We start from the raw sequence: 24,476 nt of genomic DNA, 5'->3' as shown, positions 1-24,476 counted from the left end.
TTCACAGTCGATAATCTTTAAACTAAACAACAACTCCACAAAACCATATCAAAAAAGAGTGACACAGTCTTAAAGGGATAGTTAAAGTAAAAATTCTTACATTTACTGTTTGACTTTCTTCTGCAGAACACAAAAGAAGTTTGGTAACCGAAAAACATTGGCCCCATTGACTTCCATTGTAAGGACAAAAAAACCACTCAGACATTTCTCAAAATATCTCATTTGTGTTCCACTGAAGAAAGAGTATTGAATAACATGAGGGTGATTAAATGACATTTTCATTTTTGCGTGAACTATCCCTTTAATAAGAATGAGTAACCTGAAGAACCCTGATCTCTCATTGATGACTAATGACATGGCTGATCCACATCTTTAAATTCAGTTCAACATGACTGTAATCCAATACTCACAGCCTGTCCCTGATCACCAAGTGGCCCTGGTGGTCCAGGAGATCCTGAGGCCCCTGGAGCTCCAGGGCTCCCCTACAATTGAATATTGAATATTATTTGAAGTTAAGATTTCAAATAAACACAAAAAAGAACATGTCTTATGTTACATACCAATGGCCCTGGAGGGCCCTGCCGTCCCTGTGGTCCATCTTTACCCGCTAAGCCCTACATAAAAAATGAAATATTAAAAAAATATATATAACAGCATCAAGTTCTCTTTTCATAAAAAGCAGGTATTCTCAACAGAATAAACGAGGAAAGGATTATGCAATGAAGCATTAAAGCAGATTGTAGAGTTTCTAAGTGTGTTGGGATTGTGCGTGTGTGAGGTTGGCTACAGTTTTGTACTACTCTGGCCGACCTCTGAGGACTGGTGACATGAGCCGCTTTTGGAACAGTTCAGCAGCTATCAATCTCAACGCAAAAGACCAAAGTCCCTGTGGCTTCCATGAAGGAGAAGAACAGCAGAACAGGTGGATATGTGTTTTAACGTGACTGCCATATGGTAGCAGGAATATTTCTGGAAGTTTAGTCTTGTCAATAAGCCAATAATTGTTCATTTATAAAAACGAAACACATCAAAACCAAAATCTACACGTTTTTATGTTATATACAGTTAATATAGCATTTTATATTATACTCATTATTACGTCTACTAAAGGTAAAGCTTTACACGTGTGGCTCTTAATTTGGTGTGCTCCTTTTGGTCTTTGCCATAATCTAGAACCATCCCTTTATTAGAAAGATAATGTTAAAAAATATGCAAAAAACAAGCTTATATTTACAGTACCACAAGTAATATCAACAATACACAATATGAACTAATTCAAGAGAAAGCAACCATTGCACTAGTGTGTAAATGTGAAATATAGGGATGCATTCAATAGGTGATAGAGGAAGAACAACAATAACTTCATGTCAAATATGTCTGTGCAAACATGAAAACACTGTCTGCTTCCTTTTAGCGAGTGATCCAACAGTCTGTGTTCTTCCACTGAACATGTCACATTGCTCTAAGGCTTTCTTGGGAAACAGGCCAGTGGAACTTTGAGGAAACACAATGTAACATATAAACATCTCAAGTATAGCGTCATTTGGAGTACCGCACTTCAAGCGGGTAAATCCTCAAAATAGATGTACGCAGCATATGGTATATGGTAGTCTGTGAGGTCACCGGAGTGTCTGTCAAGAACCTCCCTCATGAAGAAGTTATGCTGTAAACATTTCTTTGCTTTCTAAAAGTTCTGTAATGCGAGAGGCAAAATATGCCATAATTCATAAAACATCAGTGGCATGCAAGAGAACGCAGACAGTTTCTCTTGAAATTAGGCCTCCATCTTGAAATTTTGTCTGTTTTAGTTGTACTTTTAAATGATTTCTTCTCCTCTTCATTGCATGTGATTTACATATTACACAAGCCATTTTTTAACTCTGTTAATATTGTTTTACAAACGTTCTTAGACATTAGCAAAAGTCCAAAGCCAAACATCTGCTTTCTCTGTTATGCTCTCATATTGAGTTACTTTATGTGGAACAGCCATAGATTTATTCCACCGTTTGTTTTAAATCACCTCCGAAAAAGCTGCAGTGAGGTCTAAACACCTTCATTTGTACCCTCTGTTTTGCTTTTCCAGTCCAAATGAACAGATTTACACAAACATTTTCACTCGAGCTGCTCATTACTGCACAAACCAGAGCTGCTGCTCTCTCTCTCTCTCTCTCTCTCTCTCTCTCTCTCGATAAGACATTAACATTTAATAATACCACTCAGCTATGGGAATTGTAATTGAATAACCACCGTGCGCATATTTTCTATTGCAGTTTACAGAATGAGTCCCAATCGGTCATCAATGGCATTCACTCTGTATAGACTACATGCAAAATAACAGGCTGGCTAATTTTTATAAACTTAGTACGCTTTTATGGGCGCCTTTTTTCGTCAGTAAACATTGTGACGCATTTTTGTGGGCGGAGCATGTGCAAGATTCCACTGGCCGCTTTACTAACGCTAGCGAGCTTTGATAGCTTGTATTTTTTGACAATAGCTGGAGAAAATCTGATTTAATTTGAATGTGTACGGTCAGAAGCTGCCTGCGACTGTGACTGTTGTTGAAAATGTGAACTGTTGGAACCAGACTGGCCAACCTGTATACACTCACTTAATAGATGGACAAACTGTCAGGATTACCTTACAAAACAGTCAAGTGGTCTGATGTACACATACCGGCTAAAGAAACCAAGCATGCATAGTAAAGATAAACAGAGTATACATCTTTAGATGCTTATATGTACTCGCAGTGAACCTACAGTGAATGTTTTCTCTCCCCAATTCTACCAATGCACTAATGAAAACTGTATAAACAGCAACTGCAAACAGTTTCCTTTTTGTTTCGTTTCCGGACATTGGCTAACTGCTAACAAAGTTATCTTAAATACGGAAAATAACTTATCATGTTTGCCCACCTAATCACAACAACAGGGGGAACAAGTAAAGTTTTTAGAGACAACTCCAAACCATCATCCATACCAACAAACGACAGGAGTTTGTTATTATCTACTGGTCCGCTCGCTTTATTGTGTTTAACTGCAGCTGTCGTCAGTTCTTTTGTTTGGCAATGGCAGCAGGCGTGTGTTAAAATATCAAATTGGAGACTGTAATCTTCAACTAAACAACACAACAAGATCATATTTCAAACTCCTTTTGTAGCGAATTAAATAAAATTGAAAAAAATTACAAATTCCTGTGAGATCATGTTTAATCTGCTGCTGTAGAATATATAATGAACATATTATGGTCTAAATTCTGTCAAAGTTTGATCATCTATTACTTTCATTTTATGAAAGCCAGCAACTGGGACATGCTTACCTTTTTACATCATAAAGCATGAAACGTCTAGATTCAGACAATGGAAATACTATTTCACTGGAGTGTGTGCAAACACACCAATATTAGATTAAAACAAACTATAATCACACACGAAGTTCCAGATTATTAAATCTTGACTTTTGAGTCTTTGCTCACAACAAACACACCAATCACTTATCATAATAACAGTTTATGCCATGTGCTTAGCTCATGTTGTGATGTTATCAAGTAGTCCTCTTTAAATGGATACTTCACCAAATATGAAAATTCTGTCCTGACTTACTCTAACCCTTCAGCTAAACACAAAGAAAGATATTTGGAAGAATGTTAGCATCTGCGACATAATCGCCTACTAGGGTAGAAAGAAATGATTCAATTCCGATTTCTTCTTTTGTTATCACCAGAACAAAAAAATACAATGTGTTTTCCTAACATTCTACCAAATATATCTATAATTTTATTCAGGTTTAGAACACATGGAGCGTAAGTAATTCAGGACAGAATTTTATTTTCCTTTAATAATACATTTGTAAAGACAGAAGAACACATAATATCCATTTGATGCTCATGTGCACTGACTGAAGATTTCACTCATGTTAAGTTGATCATTTCCTACCTCTAAGCAAACTAATTATGTTGTTTATGGTTTCAAAAGTGTTTACTTAAGAGGGTCATATCATTTTAATTGTTTCTCATGAGGTACATTTATAATACCGGTTCAATCAAATGACCAATTTTGACTGTTCATTTCCTTTTGTCGTTAGATAAAAGTATGCTTACTCTCTGTCCTGGGGGTCCGTCTCTGCCAGGCCCTCCATTTGCACCTGGTACACCCTAAAGATAAACAAACAAAACAGCTAAATCATTACACAGTAATAGCAATTCCAAAGTGTGTTGAGTCTTCACATGCCTATCAGCATACACACTTCATCTCATTTTCATTCGCTATATTGCTGATATTATCTCAGAGCTTAAAACATCAGCAAGTGCAGATAAGAGTGCTAATAAAGTCTTATGGTTTAAGATCTGGGCTGGTAACCACTTACAACACTGCATAAAAAGGAATGTCTGAAGCGTTTTTGTCTTTTATCTTGATTTAGGATTTTTAGAAATGTGTACATTTACTTGATAGGAAAAAATGACCGAATTTAGCCTTGTCATATAAAAGAAAATTTATTTAAAAAAAGAAAAAAACGACATTCCTTGTGGTAAGGCTGACATTCGTATGGAATTGCCTAGTTCATTTAAGTTTGGTTTAAGAAAACTGACCGAATAATAATTGCTATTAACAATATGAACTTTAAAAAAGGTGTTCACATTTGACTTCTTTTTTGATAAGAAAGAAGAAAGAAAGCTTGCAGCGTTGTGGTTACAAATAGCAGCTGGCAATGACTTTTTTATGAAGGCAGCTCAGCTTCATAGTCGTGATGCGCCGATCCGATACTCTGGATCAGAATAGACTCAATGCAAGGCCTCTTCCGCGTTTACGCTCAGGGTATACATTGGGTTCCAATCAAATCCGATCCGTTGCGTTATCCATGGATGTTACTCTTAAGCTTCAAAAAGGACCATCGGGAAACTTTCAGGAAACCACTCATGCATTTCAATAGGTTTATGAGAGGGATAAACCAATATACATAATTAAGAAACTCTAACCTCCGCTGGTGCTGTCATCTGTCAATCTCCATTATATCATACTTCAGTAGAATTTATAAAAAAAATTTAATCTTTTTTTTACCTTTAATACAGTACAATACTGGATTACATTTTAAAATCCTACTTTTCTACTTTTAAAAGTAAAATACTTAAGTAAAAGAAAGTGGTAGATTTTAATGTACTCAAGGATCAAAAGGTTAAAAACAACATTTATTTATGAAATGTAGTGGAGTAAAAATTATGATGTTCTCTATAATGTAGTGAAGTATTCTTTGTCCAAAGTAAAAACACTCTGATAAAGTACAGATATAAAAAAATGTACTTGAAAGTAAAAATGCTCAAGTACTATAGTGCTCGAGTGCTCAAGCCTCTGGCAAGAAAAGATAAAAATATATGCAATTCTACGTTGATCAAGAAAAACAGTGCTAGTAGCGGATCAGGATCGATATCGGCAGAAACTCAGAATTCAGGTTTCGGAAACGGATCGGCAAAGGAAAAAGTGGTCTCGGTGCATCCCTACTTGATAGCCCGCACAACGGAAGTCTATGTGAACTATAAATAGAGAGCGTCTTTGTAATAACCAATCACATATTTCAAAACTTCAAAACGAATTTCTCGCTAGAAATGCAATTAAAAGTTATTGAATGGAGTTAACCTTACACTTATAATAAATATGCTTCAACTGATGTTTGAACTATTTTATTTAATTTTATTTCGATCAATCACCTTCCTCACGTGTTGCTATGGAAACGGAAGTACTCTCTTGTCATTGGTTAACTGTGAAAAAGGTGCTCAACGTAAGACTTTTTCCGAAAGAAACGTTTTTCAACTCCGAAAGACGCTCTGAGTCTGAGCTGCTTAAAAAGACGCTGACACTGGCGTTTAAAAAGCACTCAAGACTTAGCATCCATAGGATTATAATGTAAAACAGACGCTAGCAGCTTCAAAAAAGAAGTCAAATCTGAACATAGCCTTACTCTTCTTTATGAGACAATACTTTAGTATCACAGCTTCAGCTGCAGCATTACACTGTGTGACAGTCTAAACCAAGAATCAAGAAGAGAAATCTGTGGTAAAGCACTAGACCAGGAGGTACTCAGCTTGACCTCCTTCCATCATCTATCAGCACCACACAAGCTATAGCACAGGCTGAAATGGACTTTGCTTTATCATAAGTGGACTCATAACTTTCATTTTAACACCGTGTCAGAGCACCCATGACACTATTATATACAGTGCTCTTAACACCAGCGATAGACACAGGTGCAGATCCGGATAGAAGATTTGAAGAACTGGCAAGCGGTAGCCAATCAATATAATTCACAGACTGACAGGATAGATTAGCACCCAGTGAGAAACAGAAGCAGTCCTGCCGAACAACTGCCTGACAAAGAGCACATCCTCCTCAGGGCCGACATCACAATCCTCAATACCATCTGCGAAAAGTTAGCAAGGATGCAGAGGGTTCTATCACCGGTGGCTCAGTACAAACCAGTGGATATCCATCTTAAGCTGTGATGTCTGAATTGGAGGAAAGCTGAGAAATGTTTTTGTGTGTTTGTACTTTGACCATTGGAGGCTGGTCAAAAAGTCAAGATGTTCTTTTTTCTCAGAGGGGATTTTTTTGAGTGTCTGTCATTGGCTTCAGATCAAACAGCCGTTCTTTAACAAATGGAACTGTCAGTGTGAATGGTTTGGAAGCATTCGGGTGACATTTTCAGCAGGCATCTGAAACCCAGCAGTCGGTTGTCGCAGAAACGGCAAGAATTTTAACAACTTTTCGAAAAAGACTTTAGAAGCATGAAAGTTTAACAGATCTGCTTGAGGGAAACTACTTTATAAATCCTATCTGCCCTTGTTATTTGAATATAGGCAACTATTCGTGTTAAGGCTGGATAACACTGAACAAAGTTAACTGCGATTCAGCCTGCAGATTTTGGGCAGTCGGAGCTGTAAGACTTCACAGATAATGATGTAGTATATATGCACATCAGTACAGATACGGACAGATTGGCTTTCTAACTCTTATACTGTGATTTTATATGAATGGAAGATATCTTGCCTGCATATTTTAAACTGAAGCTTGTCGTTTTTGATGCACCACTACTCAAATATAAAAGAATGTCTATGGCAGTCAGCTACTATGGCATATGTACTGTACATCCATGTTTGTTTCTGTGTGCGTTTGTTGTGTTCAGAACGACTTGATGGTTTGGCAATATGTAATCCTCAATTACTTAGATTCTATAAAGATGTTAAAAGCTATCCAATCTTTGGTTTTTACCTTAAGAGAATCTTCAAATATTTTCAAAAGCTTCATTATCATTTATCGTTATGAAACCCTGAGGTTAAACTTAAATCATTTCCATAGGTGGGGAAATGAAATAAACAGGAAATGGTTATTGTTTGAGTAAGCACAGTACATACAGAGGCAAGTAAAATGTTAGTTAAAATATATGTATCTTGCATTATTAACAGATCTTAATATGGTGCAGTAAACGCACTGCAGTATAAAGACACATCAAAACGCCTTCATATTTACATTAAACTTCTTTGACCATTTCTCTACCATAACAAATTATTACAACAAATTTAACACAAAGGCCATTAAAAAACCAAATGGGAGGGCATTAGCCTCATTGTAGCCTATTCATAATAAAATACAAGACAACTCAGTTTTCTGAATTTACAATTTATATGTAGGTGTGTGTTTTGTTTAATTCTGTGAACTAGTGACAACATTTCTTTCAAATTCCAAATGAAGATATTGTTTTTATCGAAACAGGACAAACCGGTCAAAATAACATTAAAGATGCAATGTTTGCATGTCTTGAATATATACTGTGAAGTATATATTTATGTTTAAACAACACAATACTAATGATTTCATGTATTTGGGATAAAAACATGAATATTTGATAGAATAACGTTCATGTCTTTGCATTCTCACAGTCTTTCACATGAAATTCAACAGACACCCGACAGGGATTGCCACAATACATTCTGTAATGCTGTTAAAAGGCAAAACTGGAGTGGTCTCTTAATTTTTCCAAAACTATATATAAGTGGACAGAATCGTACTAATAGTAATGAGAAAGGAAGAAGTTAAAAATGTGTGTTGCCAAACACTTATATCTACCTATGCAGCTGTAAAACATATTTCTTATTTTGAATTCTTAGCACAAGCGATTCAAAACGCATTTTTTTATACATCATACATTTCCTTTCCCTTCCTTCAAATCAAAAGAGTTATTATTTTACAGAATCATATCTCAGTTCTCACATCTTCCTCTGATGTCCGTGATAACAGGTGAATTTCAAGCTGAGTTAAGGAAGGTTCAGTTATTCATAAAGTCTCCAGTTAATTAATTTATTTCTGTTTGCTCCTTCCCTTTCTGACAGGTGTTTCCTTCAAGTCCGTCTTTCTAAATAATATTTTTAAAGATAAGCTACACAAACACACACACGGCCTATCCCGCATCACACACATGCAGAAAGAAAGGACACACACTCTGCCGCACACACGCAGACATGACGCTGAGATAATTATAACATAAGTGTCGGAGGATGTAAGGCTAGCTAATGAGAGACTGTGTGGGTTGATGGAACAGACAGCTGGTGTATTTTTACCTACCTGGGGACCTGGCAGACCTGTCTCACCTTTCTCCCCCTTCTCTCCTGGGGCACCCTGAGGTGAGAGAAATTGAAAAGAAAGAAGAAAGGAAAATGAAGAAAGAAAAACTAAAATGAGTAACAATCACTGGCGTCTATCTTAGATCTTACCGGTGGCCCCTGAATGGACAGTCCATTTGGCCCCTGAGGACCCGGAGGTCCATGAGGTCCTGCAGGTCCCATCTCACCCGGTGGTCCTTGAGGTCCCTTAAACAAAGACTCGGATAATGTACTATATAAATGTATCCCCATTATAACAATCATGCTTTCATTGTCCATTTGAATTTCCTGAATGTAATTACATAACATTTCAGGCCTACCACCAGCCGAGCTGCTGAAACAAAGTGTGAAGAATGCCCAGCAGGCTCCTTCTCCATCAGTGACGCAATAATCAAGAAAGCAAAAGACACTCGTCACACTCAAGCCTGTGTTAAAAACCTCGGAGACGAATAGTTTGAGCATGAAAAGAAATAAGTCTCCCCAGCATGTGTCTGTTTGGACTGAAGCATTTTTTGTATACACAAACATCTGGAGGGACTTTAATGTGAAGGGTGCTACAGTCTGATGGAGAGTTGCAAATAAACAAAGTAAACTCACAGCAAAAGTCCCGGAAGATTTTATCAGCGTGTGAAAAGACCAGAACGGTCCAAACACAATAAGGAAGCACATGCATTGTGTATTTATAGATTTTCACAATAAAACATGCAAGTTATTGATTTCTGAAAATCATAAACAGCTTAGGGGGGCCAAACTCTGGATGGCCGCATATGGCATACTGAGAAGAATAATACAGTGTATTTTTACCGTCAAGCCCGGTTCCCCCCGATCTCCTCTTGAGCCTCTTATACCAGGACCGCCCTGAGAGTCAGACACACACAATTAGATAAACACAAATTGAGAAACACAAGAAAGCAGAAGATGCCCTAATGACCACATCTGGTGCATGTCTCCAAGACAGCGATTTTAAGCAGTCACAAGTTTGTTTCTTAAACCAAGCCCTGTAAATGTGGTTACAATGCTAACAATGTGCTATTTGAGAACAATTCTGCTTCATATCTGAGGAAAGCGGCGACTAGACAGTATATTTGACCCGCATAAAGGTCCAATGTGTCATTTTGTGGAGGATCTATTGAAGACAATGCAATATAAAATACATGTCAAGACCTTAAATAATGAAGTGTTATGTCTTTATTACCTTAGAATGAGCTATATCTATGTACATACACCGCAGGTCCTCTTATATGGAATTCACCATGTTGTTTCTACAGTAGCCTAAAACGGACAAACTGCTCTACAGAGCGCATTTTGTAAATATGTTATCGCCTTCGACAACATATTAGTTCTGTGTCAGCCACCCTAGTGCTTAGGAACTGAGGGGAAGGGAGGAGCGAGCTGTTGGTTGCAATTCACAGCCTCGCCGCTAGATGCCGCTAAATGTCATACACTGGACCTTAAGAGGGATAGACAGTTCACCTAAAATGAAAATTATTTTATTATCTACTTAACCTTGTGTCATTTTAGACCTGTATGCCTTCGTAAAACACAAAAGATGATATTTAAAAAAATGTCGGTAACCAAACAACATTGGCCCCCACTGACTTCCATTGCACAGACACAAAATATTTCTCTAAATATCTTCTTTTGTGTTCCACAGATGAAAGAGTCATATACAGGTTTTGTCATGAGGGTTAATAAACAATGAGAGGATTTTTAATTTTGGGTGAAGTATCCCTTTAACCCCTGACTGCTGGTGACCCTCATAAACTCTTGCCCTCTCTGTGCTGCGAGTAATTTAACCTAACTTCCTTTTCCTGTGTATTTAATTGCATCCCCAAGGGCAAAGGCTCCAACAAGGTACTCCTCATTACCTACAGCTAAGATGGAAAAATGAATTGACTCATGGCCCAAACACTCCAATAAAAGCCTGCTGGTGATAGTGGGGTCCGAGACGACAGAGGCATTAATATTCATTTGAGGGACACACGTGACGACTTAAAAAGGACGTTCTCAATTGATTCAAGCTGCCAGGGCAATCATAGGAACGACTTCAGAACACATGACAGTAATGTTAATATAAAGATGTGGGGATAATAAAAACAAAACAGCATTGCATGATTGCAATGGTCTTTCCTGCAGTCCCGGCTCAGGATGCTGGTAGGAATGGGTTGTATGGATGAGAGAATCTATACACGCAGACAGAACAGGAGTGAACTAATCAGCTTTGATAAATCGATCTCCGTGTAATGACTTTCTCCAAAGCTCTGGTGTTTATCCAGCATGGCCTTTTCGAAGTCTCAGAAATACATTTTCCCTCGGCGTGTATATGACGGTGTCTTCCAAATGAGCTCATTTGTTTGTTCCTGCCATATCGAGTTGGACCTGCAGCATGGGCTGAATTGAGCAATCTGGTCTAGCTGTCTCATTCTACTATGTACTTTTTCCATTGCTTTTTATTTCTTTAATCTCTTTATGCAGATTTGAATGTATTCTCCCATGTTTTGCCCTCAAGGGGTAGATGTAGTGGTTCAAGCTGATAACCGGAAGGTTAAAGCTTCGATTTTAACATGGAGCTCCAATTACCATTGTACCCTTGAGCGAGGCATTAAACCTGGGGTTGTTCCAGGAGATTGTCAATGCAAGAAGATCACGTGATCACCTAAACATGACGAATAAAGATCCTTTCGCAAAGTCTACGCATCATTACACTGCGTCCTAATGATGTGTGACAGTATGATGTGAGACAAGCAATTCATCCGTGCACAATGAACATCAAACACTGATAATAGATTTCATGATAATCAGATATTTAATCTTGTGGACATTAATATGAAGTAATGTACAGGGTATGCGAGTAGTATTACCGGAGGTCCAGAAGGTCCCGGAGGTCCTTTGCTGTCCTGAGCGCAGGTGCAGGCGTGGGGCATTGCAGGACAATCCTCTTCTACTCTCTGAGGGGAAAGCATAAATATAACAACATGTCGTACAACACTTCTCACAGCTCTCTGAACGCAGCACTATTTCCTCTCTGAGTCACACAGAAGTTTATTTGTCCATGTCAACCATCGGTGTCCTAGCAATTCCCTCAAGTCGTTAATTCGTAAGCGCACCAACATGGTGAGTGATCTGGAGATATTGTTCCTCCCATCTGTGGAGAATCTATTTGTCTGCTACAAGACTACATAATTGAATTATTTGTACAGAGGACATGGATCATAAAAAATACGGATCATATCCAGACCGGCTGGTTTGAGATTTTAGGAGAGAAGATATTGCAGAGACAGTCCTGGTCAAAAGTGATGTCCAATTTGGGTCAACTAAAGTCTTAGCTTTTTATTCAAATGTATTGACTTTGTGTTTATGTTGCATAGTTGTACTTGGAGTAAAAACTGAAGCTGAGCTCTAAGAGTTGAAGAATGCTTGGCGAAACATTACACACAAGCAGGAGCAAAATTGATTAAGTAATTGACATTACTGCACTAATAAATAAAATACTGATAAACAAATATTCATAACAGATACAATCGTAGTCACTGTATGCTTGATGTATGCATTTTTGTATATTTGAATAAAACATTTCCTGATATGCCCTAGTTTGCCTTTTTACAAATAAATACCTAAAAAATGTTTTGTTCATTTTGAATCATACACACGTCACATATTTTGATGGTTTAATCTAACCTCAATGGGCATTAAAAACAAATATTGTGCAAATGTACCCCTGGATATCACTTTGGCCTTGCAGAGTGATTATGATATATATTGCATATGTTTTCTTCACAATGATACATTCACAATACATTCAATCTAGCACACTCTTAAAACAGTTGTTTTAAAAACAACACCTTTTTTGTGTTCAGTTAAGGACAACACACAAAATGTGTTGTCCTTAACTGAAACTTTGTGTTACTTTAAACTAAGCTTGTCTTGTCCCTTTTAATACAAAACTAAGACAAAATGTGATAAAAAGCATAACACAACAATGTGTTAATAAAAAACATTTCGAGTTTACTGTGGATACGGTGTCTGTCCATATGCCTAGACATTTCTTTTAAAAAAGCAATTTTTGCTATATGCAAGGCTTTTGATAGCATAGGTGCACATGTACCACAACAGGGGACACTATTGCATCTTCAAATGTAATGTCACCTCTTCAGATATCCACGCAAGATGAATGAATGAATTCAACTAAATCCCAGCCATAGTAAACAATGTGTTCATGTGCTATACTCTCCTCTTCGGTGCTCTATTGGGATGTTTATTATGTAAAAAGTTTAAGATCTGAAAAATAAATTTCACATTGTAGCCTGGTTGTTTGGAGTTACATGTCTGGCAGGTTGTTGAATTACTCTGTGACTAAACTACATGTAGTATTAATCTAAGCTGATAACAGTGTAGCTGGCATGGTTTGCTGACCGCAAGACGACTGAATGCTTTGACAGAAAATCACTGTATTTATAAAAACTCTTACCAAGCCGGGGAGTTCGCAGCACTTATCTCGAGCCGACCATGATGTACTGCAGACTATGTCAAACATCTGGAGCTGAAACTGTGGATAACACACAAACAAAATGTTTATTCAAGGCTGTTGTTTTGTAAACACTCATTTAGGAACAATTACAATTGTTACGCATTAGGAATCTCATCAAGCTGACAAACATTTCATTAAAGCGTAAACAAGTTACAGGAGCGACTGTTGCATGCTGAACGAAATCTACAAACAAACGGTTGTATGTGTTTACTGCAGCCATGTTTCAGATTTATCTGATTATTTGTTTGGACGACTGAATGACTGATTCTTTTTAACTTTTGCTGCACACACACACACACACACACACACACACACACACAGATCACGATCTTCCCCAACATAATCACAAAGACAATTAGTCTCATCCATTCCGCTGGCAGGAATATAAAATCATGCCACGCAATTACACATAATAATGGAAAAAACAAAAAGCATAGTCGGTTTTCACTATCATTTTAGTTTATTTACATAGTGCTTATGTTGCATTGTTTCAAAGCAGCGATTGAACAAGAAAAAAATGAAAAGAGGAAAATTATTAAATGGACTTTCAAAGCTAAGAGTCCATGCTTTGAATTCTATTTTCCAGTTATTTAAAAATTAGGATCTAAGAGGATGATTTTGTATCTCTCAATGCAGGTTTAGACATCCATCATAAGCAATTATCCAAAGTCCAAACCAAAGCTGCTCCTCAGAAACATTCCTGCGTTCATATACTGGGGCTTTGTGTTTCTACAAAGGCCGGCTCTGTATAAGATTTATGGGTGATTCTTTAAGCCCCATGTGAGAGTCATCCTTTAGCAAAAGATTCACTGTGTTATGTCCCCTTTCCGTACGCAAAAAGCAATATGACAAAAGCACTATTCATGATACTTTAGACAAACAACACTTGAATGATGTCATGCACTCGCTGGGAATCTAATGCAACTCCTGCTATCCCACAAGTGCCGAGGAGCTATTAGATTTGAAAAGCTGAAGAAAAAAGCTCACAGTTAGGTTGCTGGGTGATTCAATTGAGGTTTTTTAATAACACCCAAGCAAATTATTTCTGAGGTTGTTGATAGTAAATCATCTGTTAAAGAAAACAGATAAGGAAAAGAACGTTTTTCTCGTAAATATCTTGATTCTGGTCTTACCGGAGCCGAGCTCTCCCTCCTTCCATGTGAGCGGACCATCCGTCCCAGAACCTCTGCTCCATCAATGGTGATATTCCCTGCAGCATTGATGGATTTCTCTCCCACAGTTTTGCAGTCGATCACCACTTTAGCAGCCGTTTTGCTGATGGCCACGTGCAGCTAAGTGAGATAAAAAGAAAGTGTGTTGAACATTTCAAAACATATCACTAATATTAAGAAATAAATGAATGTTGTTGTGTTGGACATAATGATAATACAATTTACTACAGCACTCGATTAGACGCTTTTATCCAAAGGGACAAACTCAAGACACACAATTTTATTATATAATGTGAACTCCCTGAGAATCAAAGTCATGTCCTTTGGTGTTGCGAGCACTATTCTGTACCAGTCGAGCTACAGGAACGCAAATAAACCTGATATCATCAAGGTCTTATCTGATTCCTCTTCCATCTCAAAAGGACATGCAACTTTTTTCCAGTTGCTACGTGAGACTTCTCTAGTGAATGCTATGAAACCGATTACATGCATTAAAGAACTGCAAGGAAAACCAAATAAACCTCGGAGTGTCTATCACCCGATGTCTCTCGTGATTTACGACGTGTGTATCGCTCAAAAGACTGCCATACCGCACTGCAGTCAGAGGACAGAGCAGTAACTTTATCTCCAAAATAACACCGTATCAAAAGAAGGTAATGCGAAGTTCGCAAAAGTTCATATTCGTGTGTCAGAGCGGATTTTAGTATGAGACGGCACATGTCGTCTCTTAATGGATTCGGGGTCTAAAACTCAATTTTCTTCAGTTCACTGGACGCAATTGTAAGCGTGTGTGCGTGGTGCCAGCAGGGCTGATAGCAGACTCAGACTAAGCTCATTATTGTGAAGTCTCGCATTAACGTCAATTATAAAGAATTATGAAGACTGTTCAGTGCTCAGAAATTAAACTTCTCTATCAAGGTAGAATGAGACAGATTACATTTGGTAAAGTCTGTGAGGTGATGCAGCTGGGCTTTGGCAAATATGTATCTTTGTATTGGGTACGGTCTGTTATTGTCTGAGCGGCAGGTGTTACTGAAGGAAAATGATATGCAGCAGCTGCAGTATGGACTTGTGACGGGTCCGTGTGCTCCATCCGTTTAACCTGAGAGCGTTTAGTGTTTCTGGACCGGTCTGACATTGGTAATTCTGTGATAAGCGGGAAAGGCAGAAGGGAATTAAGAGGTCGACGACGTCACTTCTGTTTCTGCTCAACCACTCCGGGTCACATCTCCCTCTGGACCAAACCCACGATTAGTCTCTTTCCAACATGATCAGCTGGCGCATTTCACACTGCAGGTTTATACCTGGTGAAGCCAACTGTTGCAGTTCCCGAGAGTACTCAATATTGGCATCCAAGAAGGACTGTAGAGAGTGATCTTGGCTGGGCTGGTCATCTGGTTATAGAAGGGTTTTGGAGACGTGCCAGGTGATTAGGGGGGATGAACACTGGCCAGCCAAATAAACAGCTGAACACCAGATGTGGGAACCAGCTAGACTCGCTTAAACCGCCAAACACCAGCATATGTGATTATGATCATTTTATGAGTCATATTATTGTCTTGGTATATCAGTGGAGTCTGTACTCGTGCCCTCAGGGACAGACCCAGACAAGGACTGAGCTATATCGATTCAGTCTGTGTTTATACTTAAGCGTTCAGGAGGGCACTATATTTGGAACCAAGCAAGAAGTGCTTCTCTGATTTAAAAAGTGGTGTCATACCTACAACCTAATTTTTTTAAGTAATTCTAGAATGATTTTGCATTTTCATCTGATATAAAACTGAGCATTTGCACTGGCCCTATTTTTGCAATTCACAGTTTATGTCTCTTTCTAATGTTCTATATTTTTATAAGTACAGTCATTTCTTAATATTTGTAATTAGTTATATAATTAGTTATAATTAATAATACAATAAAAAACATGAAAAATATATTCTTGTTATTAAAATATTCTATTAAAGAATACACATTATATAATATGAATTATATAAAATATATTATTATGTTACTGTTAAGCACCAGTACACCAAGGCGAATTCCTTGTAGATGTAAACCCACAGTAGTTGGCAATAAACTTGATACTGATTTATATGTAGGATTAAAGTTATTCTGTTTATTAAACAGCTCTAAAGACTGGTGGTATAAACTTTGAAAATGTTTTACTTCTTAAAAGGAAATATATATATATAAACAAATGGTATTTGTTTTATAATTTAACACAATTAATATACAATGAAACATTAATTTCATTTAATATACAATGTACATTATTATATGATTATATATTACCAAACACATTTATCACATTAGCATTTGAATAATATAGCAACAAAAAGGAAAATACACAAAACTGTGATTATGAAATGTGGTTATTTCTCACATATATATTTTTGTTTTAATGACTTGAACTTCGTATGAGCTACGATAAATACTGCACTCTTCTCACGTTGATGCTAAATGTGCAAGAGCAGAATGAAAAAAGCACCAAATTCATAATGAAATTCATAAGATCAGCCAACGAAATATCTGAAGCATCAAAAGATCCACATGACTTCCTCTCAAGACCTTACGAAATTACACCAGTTCAACAGTGGTTTTACAAAGTGTGGAATAAGTCACGGTAGAAAGAAGCGGGCCGTTTGTAATAGAGGGCTGGAGGGGGCCTACACGAGTCCTAAGCCCTCTACTCGCAACAACAGAATCTCATCCAAGTCGGGGGCTTTGTTTTAAAGCTGTCATAACAACTCAAGCCAAATGTGCTTCGCTCAGGGTCGAGACAGTGAATGACGTGCAAAGAAGGTTTATTACATGGTGGAACTCGCATTCGGCTGTGGTCAGATAAACCCTCAGCTTTAGACACAAAGACGCAGTCTTCTAAACACGAATCTCATTAGAAACCACAAAATAAAACAGTGCTGACTCAATCCTGAAGCAGATTATATGTGCACACACAAAGAAATTCGCACGTTTTACTTTGGGTTTTTCTCGCTTGAAAAGCTCTCGTTTGTATTGTTTTGTACGCCGTTATTTACAGATGCACAGAAAATATCTACAAGGATTTAGGGAAATTATTTTGCGAGTGATGAAAGCAGTGACAAATCTTTATCAAAATTGTCTCATTCCACTCAAACATTTGCATAAGTCGGGCTGTGATTTATTAAACAATTCAGAACCTGCAGCTGAGACGCTGTTGTAGTATCTCTGTTACTTGAGTCTCTAATCTAGACGAGCTCTGCCAAGAGGGATTAGCGTCCAAACACCTCATAAGTGATGTCAGGAGAGAGTTCTCGCTCATAACCACACACACGCGTCACCGCATCAAAGCCTGTCGAGGACTTGTCAAGCAATCAAAGGTAGAACATTCTTGGCAAAAAAATGGGAATTTTAACCAGACAGGCAACACATTGAGATTTCAAAAACATCAGACAGATTCTGGGGGGAGTTGGGGAATGGTAGAGTTCTCTTCATAAGCATTGACGTGTATAAAGAATACATAAACTGGACAGGACAGGGCTATCATAAGCCATTTGCATACTGTCAAAACTCTGTAGATGAATGATCATTAAAAATCCCTTGTGGACATTCTGACAGCACCGCTTCCTGTTTCTAATGGGCTCAAAGGACAGTTTAGAAACGGGAAGTGGACATGATATGAAAGGAAAAGTGCAAAAGAAGCTCATCAAACAGAAATTCTCACCAGATAAAACTTAAAAAATATTATTACAACAATTTAGTTGTAACTGTATGGAGTTGGGAAGCAGATACCGCATACAGCTCATATAATAAAAACCTTCAGTGTTACTCGGTTTTGAAATTAAAGGCACCACTAAAAAGCTAATTAGTTAAGCTTCTAAAGGTAAATGAGAATATCAAGTACAGTGAGCTGGCACATGGCAAAAATGAACATGAACTTTTGTGAATATAATTCAAGAGGGTCCTAAATGTTCATTTGACTGACAAGAAAATCCAAAGTGTGTGACACAAATGACGGTATAGATTTTGGAATCGCGGTTGTTGCCATGTTCCAAATTGTAAGAAAGACTGACCTTATGGAAACTGCCGTAGAAAATTTTCTTAATTTCGGGACCTTCGAAAGTCACTGTCTGAAATTCTCCTTTGTAGTCATGGTTGAAAAAGGTTAATGTTTTCTCTCCATCTGAAGAAATGCAAAAAGTTAGACTCATGTGCTTGGAGACATTAGTGAAAAATATGGAATCGATAGAAAAAATGGGAAACACTACAGTGAAGTAGACAGAGCAAAATCTTCAATAAATAGATTTTATGTTGCCAAGGAGCATAAAAGAGATCGCAAAGACAAATAGGTCTACTTACTGTCCAGGATAATGCCCACCAGGGGCTCGTTGTTTTTGTCGAGGATTTCCCACAATGCAAAGGGTTCCTGAGGGGTTTCAGGCAGGATGCGGAAAAGCACTGAGATCGTGTAGTCAGAAGGAAGTCCTTCTGGATGAAGATACCTAAAAGTGTAAAATCGCACATTAATTAATGTATTTTTTATTTATTTATTTAGAGAAACAGGGACAGCATACAATAAACATTAACCTCAAGGGGAGAGATGCATAGTACCAGGTTTTAGCTCAAGAGCAAATTTTCACCTGTAGTCACTGGGCAGGCTGATGTTAAGTTAGCATACATAATACATCATACATACATGAATAGTGACATTTACATTGACCAAATAAATAACAACGTTAAAAAGGTCATATTCATAAGTAGAGCTTTGACACACAACATTAAGAGATGTGCATCAATCAGAACTTTATATATAATGAATTCATAATAATATTACTCCTTAAGACCAACCAAACATTGTTCAGACAAATATAAATCTCTGGTATGGAACTACATTTTTTTATATGAAAATGGATTAAAAAATATTGCATGTGGTAAAAAAATGTTTTAAGTAAAAAGTAAATATTTATCCCACTGGCACATTGATTTGTCTTGCTTTAAGTAACAACAAATCAAGAATAAACTTAACCCACGCAATGAGAACAATTCACCTACTTCAAGATATAGTCTCTGAAAAAAAACATAATATATTATGCTACATTTCTTATGATGTAAATGTGTCTTGTTTAAAAGATGCTGTATATGTTTGCCCTAATTTAAACAGGGTTTTTTTTTGCATAATAAACGAACACATTCCCCTAAAGAATAAATGCAAACTGTATTATCCAGAATGTGTCTATTGCTCTTTGGGTCACTGGCGCTGCTCAGTGATTTCCCTGTGTGCGAGGTAAACCTAGTCTGTGGTTAGTGAAGTTCATCCACGTGCTGAAACTCTCCACTGTAATAACAACATTCCTCCTACGCGCAGGAAAGTCAAGCCTAATCTAAATATTATGACATGCTATGATGGAGGCGGAGGGTCAGTGCTCGGAGGAACGGACGCAGAAGCCCAATCTCTCTTCGTGTTCGTACGTAAACCAGGGGCTAATCCGCTCCTGCTCGCTGACAGCACTTCTAGATTGGATTAAACTGGATCTATATTTTTCTCTGATTTCACATGTGACATGTTACAGCTATAGCACATTTCTTCATTTCGCAGCCTTGTAGTTTGGAGTCGTTCATACACACCAAATAAAGGCTTACACACACACCTGGTTGGCTGGGAGACGAAGGCGTCCTTGTGCAACCTGTAGCAGGGGAAGCTGTTGAAGGTTCCAGGCTCCATTGAAACACCCTGGACACTACTGTAGTGCTTCTCCACCAAACCAAACATCTCCATCATACGGAAGCCTACAGAGGACAACAGATTTATGTGTTCATCTATAGTAGCTGAAATGTATGAAGAAAGAAGCTTAATCTTAACACTGCAGGTGTTCAAATACTCATTGCTTATCTTAAAATGTATGACCAAAATATAAGAGTAAGTCGTTTTAGGTGGATTTTACAAAAACTATAGACTTTATTGATCACCCTAACACAGCCACACAAGCACAACCAATAACCTTGAGAACCTTGAAAAAATGGCCTTTGTCTTCATTTCAAGGCCTTTTTATACCCAAATGATGGTGTGAAAAGAAAAAGACAAAGACATACTCATTCAAACCGTGTATAGTAATTGTTAAGTATTGACAGGAAACGAATACGGCTAATTCTATGTATAAACCCTAAGATCTGATCCTCTCATCCAGCACAATGCTGCTGTATTTTCTGTCAGTGTGTGAATACTGCGGCATTCACTGTTGTCTTACCTGCTAAAGTGTTCCCGTTCATTAGCACAGAGGGGCAAGCTGCAGAAAAAACAACAATTCACTGAGAACAAAATGACTTTTTATAATGATACGTTACATAATGACGCATGCAAATGTTGTTCCTGGTCAGAGAGCGTTTTAACAGTATATTATTCAAGATCAATAAACTTCAAACTTGTATTATAGAATTGAGGTTTCGAGACACAACTGAGGACTATTTTAGAAGAAACAAAGGACTTAAAAAGTCATTAGAGAGTAATTGCCTTGAATCGTACAAAGTCATTCTGAACTTAAAAAGTTGTTTGAAGCTCTAAAGCAATGGCAATTTTAACTTTGTTTTATAATCTTACACAGCTTAGAATGCCATTACTAAAGTCCTACTGACTTAAAGGGATAGTTCACCCAAAAATGAAAATCCTGTTATCATTTACACCCCCTCATGTCATTTCAAACCTGTATGACTTTCTTCCGCAGAACACAAAATAAGATATTTAGAAAAATGTTGTTAACCGGCATCCATTCACTTGCTTTGGTTTTATGTCCATACAATAGAAGTAAATGCTGTTGTTCAGTTACCAACTTTCTTTAAAATATCTTGTGAGAAAGAAAGGCAAACAGGTTTGAAATGACAATAAGGTGAGTAAATAAAGACAGATTTTAATTTTTGGGTGAACTGTCCATATAAGTGTCGAACTAAACGGAAAATCTTAACAGCATTTACACACATGATCCCTGAATGCTAATTTGTAAAAGCAACGTTTCAGTGGGGCTAAAATCATTATATACAGTATACCTTAACTAGCTATGACCTTAAAACATTTTTTTTAACAGAAACAAGCTACAGGACGTGCTAAAGGGTGAACCACAAGCTGAACATTCCGCAAATTGTCAACGAGACGTACTGGCTGTCGCAGCCTCACAAACAAAAGTTATGAGCTGTTCTTCAATTTTCTTGAAGGCATCCAAATCATCCACAAAGAACACATGTCTCTCGCTGGGCTTGCTGGCAATGTTCACCAGCTCCCCGTAGTCAGCGTCAGCAAAGCCAATGGCAAAGATGATGTAGCCTACAGTGACAACAACCAAAACACAGAAACAGTTGGCGTGTTTCAAATCCCGTCGTTTATAAGACACATGTACTAGATGAAAATAAACACCCCTCACCTTCCATCTGCATCTCCTTGGAAATCTTGTTGACATCATCCTGGGATCGTCCATCCGTGAGCACCACCAACACTTTGGGAGTGCCTCTCCTCACCCCCGCATCCTCACTGAAGATGGCCTCCTTAACATGCTTAATGGCTCGGCCTGAATCAAGAGTCATAAAAGTGAATGTCACTGTCTCAGGCCAAGAGCAGGATTTACACAGCTACAAGGAGCCTGGAAAGCCCTAAAATATGATGGATTTTACAGGAATTGTTTACTTCTGACAGCTAGATTTGTGCTTGTTTGATGTAGGCCTATTGAGCAAGACTTTTGAGAGGAAACATTGGGACGTTGATCCATAACATTAAAGTAAGGAACCCCAAAAAATGATTGGAACTGTGTATAAAAAACACATTATAATATTGTATAAGATTGTATAAGAATTGTAAAATCTTTTGCATGGTTATGTTTCGAAATCTACTTTCTTGTATGAATATGGGCTTAATCTGTCATTTTATAAAACGCTAAAGTCTGAAGTTTCATCGTTATAAAAATTCCCAGTAAAAACATCTAAACTCTCTTCAAAGAATTGCTTTTATGCACAAACGTTTTTAAAATCTCTCACATCCTCTCAGGTACAGAATATTATCTTGTTGTAGGAATGTTTAGAAATTTTCACAAAAAGCAATTCAAAAATCCCTAAGTGATTCTCGCATCTTTACCCTGTCAAGACACTTTGAGGTTGTTAAGGTTCACAGACTTTGCTCTGGCTTTTTGACACGTCTCCTCACGACTCACGAGACGTGTTTTCTTAACGATTGCTATTTCTAAGCTCACGAAGTGCCAACTTGATTTAGCACTGAGCGAGACGAACCAGACCCCTGATAAAAAAGCGTCTTAAGCCGTCAGTCCAGACACGCTTGAACTGTGGGATCTTACGAGCTACACTTTCCTCATTTCAATATTTCGTCATTATCGCCAGCTTGGCTCAGCGGCTGAGAAACATCAGCACGCCTGCTCATTTCCAATTTGCATCGCTAATCTCTCCGAAACGTCTCAGGTTCCCCCGGATGAACGAGTATTAGTCGCAATCCCCTCACAAAAGCTGCGCTCTGAATAAAATATGGACGCGTGTCTGAGATGCTGCATTTTGACGATATATTGCGAGGGATTGAACGAGGGTCCCCGTGGCCATGCCTGACTGACTTCAGAAGCTGTCTGTTTTCTTTCTGGCTTTTCTTCAGCTGCTGTCAGAGGGAGACAAATGACAGACTAAAGAAGCAGACGGTGGAGCCGTGTGAAGTGCGAGTTATTTTGTTTTAAAATCGCGTTAGAACAAAAGGATTTCGATGGGCGCTGGGAGCTACGGCTAAACGCTGCCCTGAGTTGACGGGGACAACAACGCTGGTGCTTGACTGACAGATGAGCACGACTTCATGACTGCATCATCCATCAAAATTGTGCACGGATGTGATTGGCTCATTTGTGTTTGTGGGCTTTGGCTATTGCCTTGTGAACTGACTTGTTTTAATATGCAAAATAAAATGCCGAAATACAGTAATAGAAATCATTTCAGAGAAGCGTTGACCTTCTTAATCTTAAAAGCGGACTTGTTTTTGCAAGTTTAAACACACTGAACTAGGCCAATAGCCCCGAGTCTCGACATCACCCTCGGCATATGAATGTATAAACGCAATTAGCCCTAATACACTAGGAAATATAATATACGCTTATGTTTTAAATGAGCAGCCTGCATATGCTGAGATGAATAAATGCACAAGCTAATAATGCCTGGATCACGCATGTCCACTGACACGTACACGCCATCAGCAACGAGACACTGGAGCCCAGGACCTCATTGCTATGGAGAATATATCTTATATAGAGTAGATAATGTGTGTGCGCGTGTAGACACAGTAGGGTGAGAACTCTGTGAAGACATCTGCCACACGCCTGCTGCTGTTTCACCACAAGGAATGAGAGGTGTTTCATTTTAAAACAAAGCCACACGGCAAGACCTCCGAGCACATGTGTGTAGACACATCATATCATCCCGCTGCAGGCTGAGCGGGAACCAAGCAGTTCTTATCAGATTTCTCAAATCATGATCTGGGGTTAGGTTCTTTGTAATATCCTACTGTAGAAGATCAAGACATAGCATACTTGTCAAAAGCAAGGATGAATGTTTATGGACACCCATCATAAGAAAACCCTTGAGGAAGGTTTTCTGTAAAGCAGTTACACTGTCAAAAATTGTTAAAAATGTACCCACGCTGTAGTCAAGACTACATAAACCAAGACCAGGGTGTCGAGACTATGACAAGACCAAGACTTTGAGGGGCTGAGACCAAGAACAACGCAGTCCGAGACCAAGTCAAGACCAGCACCACTAAAAATCCTCTAAAACATCCACATAACACTAAAAAGTCATAATTACAGAATCGTTTTTAACTACATAGTTGAAAAATAACTGTGTTGCTCAAAAACGCACCAAAAACCTGAATTAATCATTGATATATGATGTTTTTAGATCACGTCCGATGATATAATATAAATAAACAAGATCTAATAGTAAAATACTTTTTGGATATCGTGAGCCTTCGTATACATTTTGTTGACAGATTTCTTTAAGGACAATCCCACATTCATCTCTTACCGACACAACAGAAATCAAGACCAGTCTTGAGTACTACAACACTTCCAAGGTGTCTCTGGTACATATCAGAACTAAATGTATATATGTATATATATATATTGGTACCTAAATTG

General features: G+C 38.0%; 1 protein-coding gene across 1 annotated transcript in view; it reads right to left on the bottom strand.

The window, feature by feature from the left end:
- The window catches only part of col14a1a (collagen, type XIV, alpha 1a), a gene marked incomplete at its 3' end in the record, with an annotated part of 82,662 nt that overhangs the window by 7,857 nt on the left and 50,329 nt on the right, over positions 1-24,476 (bottom strand). Inside the window, exons 27-41 of the mRNA XM_079469817.1 lie at positions 21,726-21,869; positions 21,464-21,628; positions 20,562-20,600; positions 19,965-20,103; positions 18,676-18,818; positions 18,390-18,499; positions 14,305-14,463; positions 13,112-13,189; positions 11,505-11,591; positions 9,448-9,501; positions 8,755-8,850; positions 8,606-8,659; positions 4,096-4,149; positions 561-614; positions 411-482 (exon numbers count right to left, since the gene is read on the bottom strand). Of these exons, the coding sequence (XP_079325943.1) occupies positions 411-482; positions 561-614; positions 4,096-4,149; positions 8,606-8,659; positions 8,755-8,850; positions 9,448-9,501; positions 11,505-11,591; positions 13,112-13,189; positions 14,305-14,463; positions 18,390-18,499; positions 18,676-18,818; positions 19,965-20,103; positions 20,562-20,600; positions 21,464-21,628; positions 21,726-21,869 (1,448 nt within the window). The remainder of the gene's footprint in view (positions 1-410; positions 483-560; positions 615-4,095; positions 4,150-8,605; positions 8,660-8,754; positions 8,851-9,447; positions 9,502-11,504; positions 11,592-13,111; positions 13,190-14,304; positions 14,464-18,389; positions 18,500-18,675; positions 18,819-19,964; positions 20,104-20,561; positions 20,601-21,463; positions 21,629-21,725; positions 21,870-24,476) is intronic.

The sequence above is a fragment of the Barbatula barbatula genome (assembly GCF_947034865.1).
Source record: "Barbatula barbatula genome assembly, chromosome: 12".
Taxonomy (NCBI): Eukaryota; Metazoa; Chordata; class Actinopteri; order Cypriniformes; family Nemacheilidae; genus Barbatula; species Barbatula barbatula.
Note: the sequence above shows the minus strand (reverse complement) of the source record. Positions and strands in the feature narration are given on the sequence as shown.